We start from the raw sequence: 15,910 nt of genomic DNA, 5'->3' as shown, positions 1-15,910 counted from the left end.
TTATACTTGAATTAAAAACAAAAGCAGTTTAAGAACAGCTCACATGCACTACTGAAGCAACAGCAACCACCTGAGAAGTCTTTCTATTACATTTCTGTTTGAACTAAAACAATTATTTTTATCAAGAGAAATTTGGCAAATCCAGGCACTATTCCATCCAAGCTGGATACATTCACATTGGAATTGTGAATTATTGGAACAAATAAGAATTCTGCTGGTATTTAGTCTTGAATTGTAATCTTTAAGGCAATAATTTCACTGTACAAACTCTCAGACTTTGACTTGAAAACACCATATTGAGAGATGAACACCACCGTAAGCAGACAGATGTATTTAAGTGGTATAAATCGGACTGTGCTACAACCTCTAAATAAACTAAAGAGCTGCAGACACTGGAGATCTGATACAAACAAAAACACAAAAAGCTGGAAAAACTCAGCAGGTCTAGAAACATCTGAGGAGACAAAATAGTTAATGTTTCCAATTCAGTGACCCTTCTCAGAACTGCTGAAGAAGGGTCAGAGTGCTCAAAAAATTAACTCGGTTTCTCTCTCTCCACAGATGCTGTCAGACCTGCTAAGTTTCTTCAGCAATTTCTGGTTTTGCTTGTTACACCATTACAGCTTTAGTGTATTGATTAATATAAGAAATTCTTTTGCTGACTTTTCTAACTACCTCACACACCAACTCTGCTGAGATACAATTTGTCAAAAGCCAGTTGAAGCATTGACATAGTTACACGTTAGCCATGTAACACACAGTGCTCCAATCTTCAGAAACATGGTGCCATTTGTAACAATCAAGTTCCTCCTGTGAACAATTAAAAGCAAATCACAATTTTTTTTAGCATTCGCTCCTTTCACAACCACGCTCGGTTTGTAGCTCGAACCTGGTTCGAGTTAGCACTTAGGGAAATTATAATCAATTAGCCATATGTGGCCTACAGCATCAGCAGACTAGCTCAGGTCAATTGGTGTTTGTATTCTAATATTGGTTAATTTGCAACTTTACATTTTGAGAAGCCGGTGGTGACTTCATTCTGAATCAGGAAACGGGTTCTGTTAATGTCTGCAAGGTGAAATACATACAAATTACAAGGTACATGAATTTCTATATATGCTCCCAAAACTCCACGGCATCTTCGACATTGTCATTTATAATCTCTCAGTAGAAATGACTTTAAAAGTTATTTTAAATGAACTACAATCATAAACATCACTGTGATGCATGTAAATCTATTGTTTTGACAATACATAACCAGTAAAACTAGGAGTGGTATTGGATGCAGCCTGTCACAGCTTGGTCCACAATTGCTGTATAAACTGTGTGTTACTCTCTCCGCAGCAGGAAAGCCAACTAAATTGGATGCAGGAAGGGGCTAATTTGAGAAACTCTTCCATAGTGGGTCAGAGCTTAATGAGGGACATGCCTTTCCTGTGCCTTCTGATCGACACCCTAGATGTGGGCGGCACGGTGGCACAGTGGTTAGCACTGCTGCCTCACAGCGCCTGTAGACCCGGGTTCAATTCCCGACTCAGGCGACTGACTGTGTGGAGTTTGCACGTTCTCCCCGTGTCTGCGTGGGTTTCCTCCGGGTGCTCCGGTTTCCTCCCACAGTCACAAAGATGTGCGGGTCAGGTGAATTGGCCAAGCTAAATTGCCCATAGTGTTAGGTAAGGGGTAAATGTAGGGGTATGGGTGGGTTGCGCTTCGGCGGGTCGGTGTGGACTTGTTGGGCCGAAGGGCCTGTTTCCACACTGTAAGTCTAATCTAATCTAATCAAACCTAGGCAGGTTGGCCAATGGCTTACCAACAGATCCCTTTGTGTTAGGCACCCAGTATCAGTAGATAGATCATGCTGGAAACCATTCCTTACCTCCAAACTCCTAGGTCTCCTCCCCGCCAATGACTCTAATCCTGCCTTCACTTACTAAAATCCAGGGATTCAACAATAACCAGTAGTGAAATCCCTGCTCCTGGTCGTATTTCGCACATCAAAAAGCTGCTGGCATCTGCTTGTGTAATGGCTGTCTGGGGGTGTGGTATCCTGACAGGTATTCAATTTGGGCAGGCTGACCCCAAGGAAGTGCCGAAGATTTTGAGAACCCTAACTCACTAACATTCAATCCAGCCCCAGCTTTTAAGAAAGCCAATTAAATGTGTAACTTCTCTTTTGAGAGGCTGGTCATGGAACTACCATACAAAAAACAGGTCATATGTAATCAAAATGTTATGGCAAAAATATAAGCATATAAAATACCATTAAAATAGAAACAAAGAGGCATCATCCTTAAAGTGAGCACTATTTGTTTACACAGTTAAATATGTGCTTTGAATTCATACCAAATATTTATCCATTTTCCAAATAATAAACTTAACATTTCTCAGATCATAAAATATTCACATCATGATTTCTATTATACATCCTGTCAGAGTGCAGCAAGTTACCTGTAAATGGAGCAAAAACCCAACTAATTATTTCAGATTATCGTTAACAAAATCACACATTTGTAGGAGGGGAATGGTCTATATTTGAACCCAACATTTGAGGTCAAGCACTTGAGAAAACTGAATAAAAGCTGCTGATTTTTCTTTTGCTGCATATTCAGGAGGTGGAACAGAACCATTACTTCATAACTCAGATGTACTGACAGTTCCAAGTGCCCATTTTCACAATAATTCAATGCTTCAAAGGCTTCTCAAATCTGGTGAAGCATTACTTCGATGACAAGTTTACAGGGGAAGTGGTTGTGTCATGGGAAATTTGCTGGTCCCAATCTATTCAGATCTGAGGACATGAGTGCATATCCCATCATGCTGTCTGGTGGAATTTGAATTCAATTAATAAATCTAGAACCAAAAGTTAATCACAGTCATGGTAACCATAGAATTATTGTCAATTGTTTTTTTAAAAAATAACTGGCCCACTAATGTCCTTTAGGGAAAGAAATCGGCAATCTTTACATAGTCTGTTCTCCATGTAACTTCAAGTCCACAATAATGTGGTTGACCCTCAAAAATGCCCTCTGAAATGGTATAGCAAGACGCAATTGAGGAAGGCCAACAAATGCTCACCTTGCTGACACATTGACATCCTGTGAAAGTTTAAATCAAGGCAGATGGATAGAGCAACAACTCAACATCTTTGCCTTATATTGGGAATAATGATAAAAATAAGGGAAAAAGAAACATTGCACCAAAAGCAGAACCATCAGCATCATAGCTAATGCTTTTGTTCAAGTGTGATCTGTCGTAAAAATTGGCTGTTTTCATTGTAACAAACTTTTCCTTTATACCTCTATGAGCAACGTAACTACAACATACGTTAGTGTTCTTAATGTCCGCAATCAATCAATCTAAAGATCTATACTGGTGACTGCACTAATTCCGTGAATTAACAGAGTTGGACCTAGGTTTTTGGTCATTATGTCAAGCTGCTCCAGATATCTTTCATGCAGTGCAGTATTAGCAGGAGGTCGTGGCAGATACAGAAATCGGATAGCTGGATTGGCACCCTGCTCTAAAATCATCCTGTTTACTGCCATCAAATAGTCGTCAGAGATTTTCATTGCATTTGATGGGAAGTTATTTGCAAAACTACCCTCACAGCCATCTTCATGAACTATCTGTTTGTGCCAGTGAAGGGCAGTAACACTATCCCAATGCAGAGTTTTAATCGAACCTTTGATACGCAGCTGTTTTAAAAGTTGTTTTAGTTTTTTTTCCTGCTCCCCAGAACTGTTTCCAGATTCAACACACAGAAAAATACGCAGTTTGGCTGATTTCCAGGAGCGTACCATGTTAAGAATGCATGCCATTTGTAATAGAAATAGGCTGCAAGTATCAACATAATTAGCACTGTCAGGGCGAAGTGGATTGAGTGGCCACACATCAATGGAGACCTCATAATTCTTGCGACCAAACAGTTCTGCTTTGTTTAGCTGGCAGAAGTATCGGGCTAAACACACATTTTTTAACATTTTGATGGAATCAGAAATAATGGCCACATACTCTTTGCCTGACAGTGCCTTTGATGACGAAGCATCTCTGGCTGGTGGAAAGTTAGGCTGCAAGTTGCAATCTTGTCCGTTTGTGATAGAAGGGCTATTACATGAAAATGCTGGAATTTGTTCCAAACCATCCTCGGGAATACAGTCATCATAAAAACCCAGGATAAGAGTATTGGGTCTCATTCCACCTATAAAACAGAGCAAAAAGAACAGTAACCTATTGTACCATAATGACAAGTATTCATGGAAGTTCACTCTAACTGGCTACCAACAAACAAACTAAATTCAGGTAAACATTTGTTTAAAATGAATTGCTATTTTACGGGTTATTTACCTAGACCAGAGATGAATAAAAGATGTTGAACTCCATGACGTACTGAGTCAGAGAGCGTAAGGCTGACAAATGATTTTACATTCAATGCATCAACTAAACTTAGCCAGGAATCATATTGTGCTTGAAGAGGGTCAGAAGGCATCTCATCTATAAAAGAAACAGAACATATGGACGAATGTTAGTAATAATGTCATTGGATTTTATAAAGATCTTTGTGCTTTATATTTAAAGTAAAAGGAGATAACAGTTGAAAATGTTTTGAATATTTGTTGAAATGCAAATTGAAGTCACACCAGATGTTGGATAACTACTTTTAAAATGATATCAATTTTTTGTTGAATGAGAAACATTGCAATGAAATTACTTCCCCCTCCTGGCTACTGCCGAATTATTGGTATTCCTGGCAAGATTAATGACCACACTTCGTGGTCATTGCAAGACACTGAACTGACAAAAGCAGGGCTTAAATACCATGACCAAACCATGTAATATTACTTGTTGTTTTAATATTAAGTCATTGTATTAAATATTCAGTGATCTGTATTTGCATTTCTACATGGTAGTCACAAATGCTCTGAAAGCAAACAAGACAAGTTGCTCAACTCAGCAATGCTCAATGTCCTTTCATCTGTCTCTGCACAAGAAAAGTAGCCTCTCCATTTAAAGGATATAGCTTCAATATATACACCATGCGGCTTGTGGTTTGTCCTACAGTTCTCAAACAAGGCTGACCACCATCCATGTGGTTTGCTAGATTAAATATGTGCAATAACAACAATTCTGGGAGGATATATATTTCTTCACAAATCAAGTTATCAAATCTCTGCTGCATGATGAAATATATTTTAAACAAATGCAATTTTGTAGAACCTGCTTCAGCAATATAAATGGCATACATCATGTTGTCACAATAAGTCAGCACAGACAGTTTCATATGCAGCAAGGTTATGTATAAAATGCAATGTGGTAATAAAAGTACATTTCTTGTTTTGGAAATGATTAGTTATTTGCCCTCTGGTCATTCTAGATAAAACACATGTTTATTATTGAGATAATCCTTAAAAATAATGAAGAAATTAGCTTAATGTCAAAGAGTGATGAGAGGAAGGGATAAAAGAACATCTATTTTAGGAGGTGCAGATAAGGGAAATATACATAGAGTGGGGGATATACAGAGTGACCATTGTGTCCCTTGAAAGGGATGATGTATTTGAGTTTTCAAAGGCAGTATCTATTTGCTTAGAGGCATGGAAAAGAGAAGCAGTTACATATTACAGGCCAGCAAATAGCAGGAAAGAAATAGAAGGGAAAGTTTAGGGAAACTTTAGAAAGGTGTAAAATTAGAAAAGTTATGGGACCTAAGAGAAAGAATAGGAAAGGAAAAAGGGAGATTCCCAAATACTTGCGCAAAATAAATTTTATTTCTCAGCTTGTTCCTGTCCTAACGAGGAAGGAAGAAGCAGTGTTGCATCTTGTCCCAAGGAATGAAGTGTTTTAGCAAGAGACTACTTGATAGCTGAAATCAAAATATAGTTAAGTTGATAGTTTTGGAAAAGGATAAGGACAAAATAAGATGATAATATTCCAGTGAAGATAGCTCATTTCAGGTGAATTCAACAAGATAATTGGAAATAAATATTGACAGATAAAACAGAAAATGAGCAATGACAAGTTTCAGAAAGGAGGTATAATTCAGGGACAAATTAGACACCTTCCTAATAGAAAGAAAGGAAGTGCATTCAAAGCATTGCAGACCAGCCAAAAGAGAAAGAAGCTGACAGAATTGAGGGCAATATACTGACATGGCTAGGAAATTGGTTGATTGGCAGGCTACAGAAAGTAGGGATAATGGGTAGGTACTGAAAATGGCAGGATGTGTCCAGTCGTGTCCAAAAAGGATCTGTATTAGGGCCCCATTTATTAATGTTAATTATTAATGGTACTGATAATGACAGCGAAAGTCATATATTCAAATGTGCTGGTGACAAAATTGGGTGGCATTATAGACAGTATAAATGAGAGCATAAAATTACACAAGGGATAATGATAGACTAAGTGAATGGGCAAAACTGTGGCAGATGCCATTCAATGCAAGTCTGAGATTATTCATTTTTGAGCAAGAAATGGTTGATCAGGATACTTTCTGGATTGTATGAAATTAAATACAGTGAATGTCCTAAGAGTCTTGGTGGTTCAGGTGGAAGATATTTAAAATGTCACGAACAGGTGCAGAAAATAATCAAAAAGCTAATGGAATGCTGGCCTTTATATCTAGAAAAATATAATACAAGCATGTAGTTATGCTGCATTTACACAAACCCTGTTTCGACCTCACTTGGAGTACTGCAAGCAAATTTGGGCATCATACATACGAGGAAGGATATATTGGCCTTGGAGGGAGTGCAATGGAGATTTACAGCAATGATACCTGGATTTCAGGGATTAAGTTATGAGGAGGCATTATATAAATAACTGTAGTCCTATTTTCTCAGACTTAAAAGGTTAAGGGCTGATCTGATCAAATTCTTCAAGAGATTAACAGGAAATAACAGCGTAGATGAAGATAAACTATTTCCTCTGGTTGGGGATTCTAGAACTAGGGGACATAGCGTAATGCTTGGGGCCAAACTTTCAGCACTTCTACACACAAAGAATGGTAGGTGTTTGAAAATTATTTTCACGGTGGATACTGGCTCAATTTTAAAATCGGAGGTAAGTTTTTGTAAATTAAAGATATTAAGGAATATGGTCAAAAGGCAGGTATGTAGAGTTAGGCCACAGATCCGCCACGAACTCAACAAATTGGTAGAACAAGCTCAAGGAGCTAAATTGTCTACTCCTCTTCTTACGTTCCGTCTGAACCCCATTCCTGGTACTAGAATGGTGATAGGCAATATAAGGGAGTATTTTAGCATTAAATTCTTGATGAAATGAAGATCAGAATAAAACAGGTAACCATCAGTCAGCATTTCAATTGGTACAATAATAATGTCACTTAGAAGATCAAGGTTCAAAAACGACAGCCAACAAAAGACGTTAAAGGCAAAGTGCACTGAAGTGAGGTGGGCCGAAGGTGGTAGTGGAGTTGATGTTTTGTAAATAGAAGTTCAAAAAGCATTTAACAAAGTGCCACAGCAGAGTTGTAGCAAAATTGGCATTTCTATACTAATGGACAGTTATAGAATGGATACAAAATTAGCGGAGAACAAAAAGCAGACAATTACTGCATGGTTGTTTTCCACACTGAAGTGAAGTGGTGACCCCATTTTTAATGGGATCACTGCTATTTTTGATATATGTTAATGATCTAGCATTGGAATAATTTCAAAGTTCGTAAAAGAGAAAAAAGTAGCACTGTTGTCAAAATGCAAATGTAAAATGCAGAGAGGTGATGCATTTTGGAAGGAAAACAAGGAGAGGCAATATAAATGGTAAATGTTTTAATGTAGAAGTTAGATAGATCAGGGCTCACTTACAGAAATCTTTGTTACAAGAGTAAAATTGATAAAGCTGTTGAAAATATATATGGATATTTAGTGATGCTAACATATCTTGAATCAATCAAGAGTTCTCAGCTAGAGTAGTATCCAATTCAGGGACAACACTTCAAAAGAATGTTATGAGAGTTCAGAGAATGACATCACTAAGGAGGGAGATCAGTTGCCTGGAGAGATGAGGGAAATCAGATTGTTTGCCTGAATATGATGATTAAGGGGAGATTCAGACAGTTCAGAACTTCGTGGATCATATAATGAAGATGGATTTTGCTAATGAAAAGATTGATGCTATTCAGAGGACACAGATTTAAGACAATGAGAAAAACTTCCAGAGGGAATATGAAGAGAAATCTGGAATACCTAGTCTGTAAGGGAGGTGTGAGCAGATTCAATTTCAAATTTGAAAAGGAAATTGCATATATACTTTAAAAGAGAAGGAGAACATTTGGAAGAATGGAAAATACTTTGAACAAACAGCCAGTGGAGGCATGATGGTCAAATAGATACCTTCTCTGCTGCACAATTCTGTATTAGGAACAGAGACTTTCAAAAGTGAAAAATTCTATACTTGTCTAAGGAACTCACAACTAAACAAATCAAAGTGCAACATACTCTATTTCAAATAACGAAGTCTCTTCAAATGAATTAGTTGTGTCAGGCTACAGTAGTATCCTCCTTCATATGTTCCATTTAAAATTACTGGTGGATTTTGGCATAAATTACAACTGCTTTAAAAGTGAGAGGCGAGTTATTGCATTTTGGTTTATGGAAGGTTTTTCTTAACAACTGAATACAAGAAAAAAGCCTTCATAACACTTAGTGGACCATTTCACAATGACTCTTAAAGCTATTATAATAGACGGCTTCAAGGTCATACTGAGCCTAGGGTGGGTCATTAATAAAAGTGTAAAAGTAGACATCCAAAGCTTCTGATACGTGCTGCACAATGTATTGCATTTGGAGGTACTGCAAATTTTGACCTTTAAAATATCATCGCAGATTGCATATTACAATAAAGTTAGCATTTTATACTTATGAAACATCACAATTTTGTGAAGCTTGGTATTTTAATAACATCTACAAGCTCATGAGTTGAAATGCTATTTATGTTGCTCAGTTTGAATTTATTACAGCACAAGTCTATAAAATGGATGAGAATTGGCTCTTAGCAAAATGGTGATTTTTTTTCTGACACTGCAAAACCTAAAAGAGGAGAAATAAATTTTCAGCATTAAAGGAACCTGGAAATATTGGAAAGAGAGATTTGAAGATACGACAATAGAAAATCTATTCAAGACTTTCAAATAGATGATGACTGGGATGAAAACTAGATAGCAAAATTAGAAAAACTTAGTATTCCTTGAATGATTACAAACGTGAGAACTGAAATGAAATTTAGAAATAAGTAACAAGACTGTATTAGTACTGAATTTGTACTGAATGTACTGAATTTGTCATGAGTTGGACCGAAGGGTCTGTTACCATCCAGTATGTCTCTATGACCAGAAATCTAGTCAAAGAAGTAATTTTTAAAAATCATATAATCTCAATTAGTACTAGTATTATAAAAAGAAAGCATTACAGAAAAAATACATAGAGCAAAGCAAAAATATTATTAGGCAACAATGGAATTTAGAGGCACAAGAAAACGATCATTTGAAAAATGGAAGTCTTATCACTGGTGAAAAAGGAGATCTAAAACAAAGAAAGCAAAATACTGTAGATGCTTAAAGGCTGAAACAAAAAACAGGAAATGTTGGAAATACTCAACAATAACAACAGCTTATATTTACATAATGGAGAACAATTCCAAGTGCTTCAAAGGTGCATTATCAAAGTACGACATTGACATATGGGAGGACATAATAGGGAGAGTTTAGAAGGATATGGACCAAATGCTGGCAAATGGGACTAGATTAATTTAAGATAGAGTTGGCATGAATGAGCTGGACCAAAGAGTCTGTTACCATCCAGTACGTCTCTATGGCTCTATGATCAGAAACCTAGTCAAAGAAGTACTTTTTAAAAATCATTTAATCTCTATAGTGTAGAATAAGACCATTCGGCCCATTAAGTATGCACTGACCCTCTGAACGCATATTGAATAAGGTACTAAGATCAGGATACTAAATGAGTTCTTTGCCTCTGTACTCACTGAAAAACATGACAGTTGGTCCGAAGAGGTATAAAAATAAATGAGGCAGAACAATGGTCAATAAGAATAGATAAAATAGCAGCACTGAAAAAATTCAGTACAACTTTAAGGCGGTTGCAGATGTTTGCATATTGATGAAAGATAATAAATAAAACAGACTAACCACAAAGCATCCTCAAATATTGAAGTAATACAGAAGACTAAGGGATCTCAAATGCAATTGGGCCCTTCAATCCCCATCCTCAATGATGAAAGAGCCTAGTGCATCAGTGCAAAAAAGATAAGGTTGAAGCTTTCATAGCAATTTTTAGCCAGAAGTGCCAAGTGCATAATTCATCTCCGCCTCCTCCAGTGGTCCTCAGAATTACAGATGTCAGTTTTCAATTCAATGCACATGACATTAAGAAACAGTTGGAGACACTGGATACTGCAAAGGCTATGGGGCCTGATAACATTCAGCAATAGTCCTGAAGACTGGCTTCCCTAGCCAAGCTGTTCCAGTATAGTGACAACACTGGCATACACCCAACATTGTGGAAAATTGCTTAGGTAAGACCCGTATACAAAAATCAAATCTAACCCAGTTAATTACTGCTCCATTAGTCTACTCCCAATCACTTACAGTGATGGAAGGTGCCATCAAAAAGCTCTTGTTATGCCGTGGTCTCACCAGACCATTGGACTGCTCTCTCATTAGAGAAACAGGACTGGTGGTGATTTAACCTGAAGGCCACCATATCTCAGGTGAGGGGAGAGATTGAGGAGGATCCTTCATGGCAACCTCAGCCAGTGATAGGAATTGAACTCTCACTGTTGGCATCACACTGTTTCGTAAACCAACCATCCAGCCAACTGAGTAAAATGACCCCTAGCACCACCTGTTGAACAATAACCTGATCAACAATGCCGAGTTTGATTTCCGCCAGGGTCACTCAGCTCCTGACCTCATTACAGCCTTAGTTCAAACATGGACAAAAGAGCTGAATACTAGAAGTGAGGTGAGAGTGACATCCCTTGACACCAAGGCCATAGTTGACCATGTGTAGCATCAAGTAGCTCTAGGAAAACTGGAATTAATGGGTAGCAGGGGCAAACTCTCCACTTAAGAGTCATAGAGATGTACAGCACGGAAACAGACCCTTTGGTCTAACTCGTCCATGCTGACCAGATATCCCAATCCAATCCAGTCCCACCTGCCAGCACCCGGCTCATATCCCTCAAAACCCTTTCCATTCATCTCCCCTTTTAAATGTTGCAATTGTACTATCCTTCACCACTTCCTCTGGCAGCTCATCCCATACACGTACTGCCCTGTGTGAAAAAGCTGCCCCTTTGGTTTCTTTTATATCTTTGCCCTCTCACAGTTAAACGTATGACCTCTAGTTCTGGACCCCCCCACCGCACGGAAAAGACTTTGTCTATTCATCTTACCCATGCTTCTAATGATTGTATAAACCTCCATAAGGTCAGCCTCCAATGCTCCAGGGAAAAGAGCCCGCTTATGCAACCTCTCCCTATAGCTCAACTCCTCCAACTCTGGCAACATCCTTGTGAATCTTTTCTGAATCCTTTTAAGTTTCACAACATCCTTCCAATAAGGAGACCAGAATTGCATGCAATATTCCAAAAGTAGCCTAACCAAAGTCCTGTACAGCTGCAACAGGTGTTTGTTCGAGGTCAGTCATCTCAGCAGGAGTTCCTCAGGGTAGTGACCTAGGCTCAACCATCTTCAGCTTCTTCATCAATGACCTTCCTTCTATCATAAAGTCAGAAGTGGGGATATTTGCAGACAATTGCACAATGTTCAGCAACTGTGGCAACTCCTCGGATATTGAAGCAATCCATGGGCAAATGCAATAAAATCTGGACAAACCCAGGTCTGGGCTGACAACTGACAAGTAACATTCGCGTCACACAGATGCCAGACTATAACCGTTTCCAATAAGAGGTGATATATGTTGCCACATGACATAGAATGGTTTTACCATAACTGAATCCTCCACTATCTACAATCAGGGTTACCATGACCAGAAATTCAACCGGATTGGCCATATAAACACAGTGGCTACCAGAGTAGGTCAGAAGCTAGGAATATTGCAGCGAAAAACTCACCTTCCCCCGACTCCCCAAATCCTGTTCATCATCCATCAAGGCACAAGTCAGGAATTTGATGGAATACTGCCCACTTGCCCGGATGGGTGCAGCTCCAACAAAACTCAAGAAGCTTGACACCACCCAGGACAAAGAAACCTGCTTGACTGGCACCAGATCTACAGCCTCCACCACCGACACTCAATTGCAGTAATGTGTACTACCTACAAGACACACTGCAGAAATTAACCAAAGATCATTAGAGAGGGTCCTTCCATTTAAACCCATGGCCACTTCCATCTCAAAGGATCAGAACTGCAGGTACATGTGAACACCACCACCTGCACGTTCCCCTCCAAGCCATTCACCATTCAGTTGCTGGGTCAAAATCCTGGAATTCTCTTCCTAAAAGCATTGCAGGTCAATCTACAGTACATAGACTGCAAGTCTTGAAGAAGACAGTTCACCAACACCTTCTCAAGGGCAACTACGGAAAGGCCAGCAATGCTCATGTCTCACAAGTGAATAAAAGAAGTCTTAGATCTTCAGAGAAGATGTTGCATGGGTGGCACAATGACTCAGTGGTTAGCAATGCAGAGTATTAGGGTAGGCAAATGTGTCTGGGTGGGTTCCTCTTCAGAGGGTCGGTATCGATTTGTTGGGCCTAATTGCCTGTTTCCACACTGTAGGGATTCTATGACTAAGTGGTAAATTGAATAATTACTGGCCAATCAATTTAGACTCTAGAGATTGAGTCAGAAATAAATATTTTTTCTAAAGGTAAGTTAGTTAATGTTAGCCAATCTGAATTTGCAAAAGATGAATCATGTTTGATAAATTACAAGTTCTTAAGGAAATGGTAGCACTTTGATAAAGGAAGTGAAAAGACCAAAGTACATTTTGATTTGCAAAAAGCAGCTTACAAGGTGTCACAAGGTGTTGGACTATAAGCTGGTGTTGTGAGACTTTTAACCTTTGTCCACTCCAGTCCAACATCAGCATCTCATGTTATGGATGAGGCCAGCCCCCTCAAACATTTCAGATAGCCCAGATCCTAACTTTACACCTGTTTAAAACAACGAGCAAAATGGAAATTCCAAGAAAGAATCAGCTGGTCACCACTTTGTTTTACACAAAACAGAATTTATTTACATGATTACTGAATGAAAAACAAACAACAGAAAATAGAATTCCGAATAATGTATCCTATCTGAAAACCCAACAGACTATCACAACGTAATGATACTCTTCCAAATATTTGCAACAATTCCCATAAACACCTTTGGCACAATAGGTAAAATCAAACACAAGTTCTTATAGGATAGAGGTCAGAGGGAGAGTACCAACCGGGACCCACTTCTTTGGATCTAACAGCCTTTCTTCACACTACTGATTAAAAAAACCCAAACCAGAGAAAATTGGAGCTGGGAGAACTGTCCACACCCCTTTCATTGTCCAAGTGTGTTTGTAAATTTGAAAGCCTTCTGCCTGAGGCAGTCTCTTAGCTATTATCAATTTGTCCCTAAAACCCCTCACCTCCAGTCTTTTCGGAGTCTGTGTCATTTATGACCTCCCTGGGAAAAAAAAAGCCAGAGGACAACATAACCTTGTGTGTGTGGTGCTAGAAAAGCACAGCAGGTCAAGTAGCATCTGAGGAGCGGGAAAATTGACATTTTGGGCATAAACCCTTCCTCATTCCATCAGGAATGAGGAAGGGTTTATGCCCAAAACATCAATTTTCCCACTCCTCAGATGCTGCCTGACCTGCTGTGCATTTCTAGCACCACAATCTCAGTGCTGATCTCTAGCATCTGAAGTCCTCACTTTCTACCTGCATAACCTTGTTAGAGTGTATGATTAAGCTGTTCCTTTATGTCAATAAATTAAGATACAGTTTAAACTAAACGTTAAAAGTTTAGCATAGTATGCATGGAAAACAAATAAAAAGTGTATGTTGATATATTTGCATAACGTCAGACAAACAATAAAGGAAAATGCTTCAGCAAAATGGATTAAGCAAGAGTTTAGTCATCTAAGCACTCAAATGTAAATTATATCATTACACCCAATACAAGTCAAAACGTTTTTGGGAACTTTCACCAGATTCCATCATGAATAATAGAACATGTTGCAGCAAGGAGTGTAAAATATATTAGAGTGTGTGCTAGTAAGGAATATATCAACATTATTAAAGGCATTTTGTAGAATATGTTAGAATTTAAGTGAAAAATATGGAGTGGATCAGAAACTTCCATCCCGGAATGGGATAATTTTATGTATTACAGTGAGAGAAGTACAATAATTCAGTGATATAATGGCATAGAGACATATCACTGTCTTAAACCAAGAAATGTAAAATAACATTAAATTAATTCTACTGAATATTCAGAAAAGGCAAAAAGTTTGAGAAATGGAAAATGTCACATAAATTAAGTACAGATTATTTGTCACCTTGGTTGGCCTAAGCTACAAAGTCAAAACAGAGTAGACATAACTTTATTCTGCATCTAATACAGATCACATGATCTTATAATTTTTCCATTCCCAGTAGAAGTTAACAGACAACAGTAGGTGAGATCATTCTTTTTGGAGTAGAGAAGGTGACAGGAGCGATTTAAGATAGATGTGGCAAGTTATAAGGAAATATGATAGAGTAAATAAGCAGGCAGAAACAGAAGACAGTTTTACATGACTGGACAAAATAAGTTGGAGAATTGTTCTCCTAGAATAACGTTTTTAATGCAGCGAGCTATGATGATCTGGAGCGCACTGACTGAAAAAAAAGGGAAAGGATACTCAACTGGAACTTTCAAAAGACATGTCTGTTAAGGCACAGTGGGTGAAATGGTGTCCAAACATATGGCTCTATGAAACTTTTGTCTTTACAAGCAAAAAGGTTTAAGAAAAAAAATAGAACTTTTAAAGGCTGTAACAATTCAGGATTCACATGTAGCAAAACAGGAAGTTTAAAAAAACACACTGCTTACCCAAATTTCCTTTCTGTACATGACCCAGCACATACAGTCCACTCTTCTTTAGGTCATTTGTGAAACTTATCAATTGAGTACATGTTCTGGGATTGGCTACCATCAGCAGAATTTGTGGGCGCCAGAATTTGACATGATCTTTACGAACATCTAGCATCAGAAGATACTTTCTAACCTGCAAATACAAGCATTGATACAGGATTCTGATGGAAAAAGATTAATTTCATTACTGCATATACTAACTTATTGCTTTACTAGTATTGGATGGAAAAAAAACTTCAGTGTAAAGTGCTAAGTAAAGGAGTTAGAAATGATGAATCTACCAGTGCATTACTACATATTTCTCAAATAATGAAATGTAGGTATTTATCTATAAAATTAAGTTTGTAATATTACTAAATTCTTACAGTGGTACTGTGTATGTGAATCTCATTCTTCAGAGATCCTGAATTCACATGACAGCGTCAAAATTCAGTTAAATCCTATCTGGTGAGCAACATTACTTTGCATTTGATTGTAACACTGCCAACGTAGTTGGCACACAATGGATTTTTAATTCAATAACAAAGCCTGTTGAAAGCTACATCACTACAAATCCTATTCATCTCACAGCTACAGTATATGTGCTAATAACCTACTACTACTATGATACTGAAATACACTTCTTTCCTAAAGTGTTCAAGCAAAGAGGTACTTGAAATAACTCCACAGAAGCAAGTATCCTGTCACCAAGTCACCTTTATTTGTACATGGAGAGTCCTTGACCTGATCCAACTCTCTTACAGCCAGTTCTAAGAGTAAACAGGATGCCTGACACTCCTGTCTTCTTTTTTGTA

General features: G+C 38.1%; 1 protein-coding gene across 1 annotated transcript in view; it reads right to left on the bottom strand.

Annotated features, from left to right (window-relative positions):
* Window positions 1–2,307: 2,307 nt before the first annotated feature.
* The window catches only part of zgc:153039 (uncharacterized protein LOC767698 homolog), a 107,446-nt gene continuing 93,843 nt past the window's right edge, over window positions 2,308–15,910 (bottom strand). Inside the window, exons 11-13 of the mRNA XM_060834766.1 lie at window positions 15,075–15,249; window positions 4,345–4,491; window positions 2,308–4,198 (exon numbers count right to left, since the gene is read on the bottom strand). Of these exons, the coding sequence (XP_060690749.1) occupies window positions 3,357–4,198; window positions 4,345–4,491; window positions 15,075–15,249 (1,164 nt within the window). The 3' untranslated portion in view covers window positions 2,308–3,356. The remainder of the gene's footprint in view (window positions 4,199–4,344; window positions 4,492–15,074; window positions 15,250–15,910) is intronic.

Source organism: Hemiscyllium ocellatum, chromosome 13, assembly GCF_020745735.1.
Source record: "Hemiscyllium ocellatum isolate sHemOce1 chromosome 13, sHemOce1.pat.X.cur, whole genome shotgun sequence".
Taxonomy (NCBI): Eukaryota; Metazoa; Chordata; class Chondrichthyes; order Orectolobiformes; family Hemiscylliidae; genus Hemiscyllium; species Hemiscyllium ocellatum.
The sequence above is the reverse complement of the archived record's forward strand: the minus strand, read 5'-3'. Positions and strand labels throughout refer to the sequence as shown.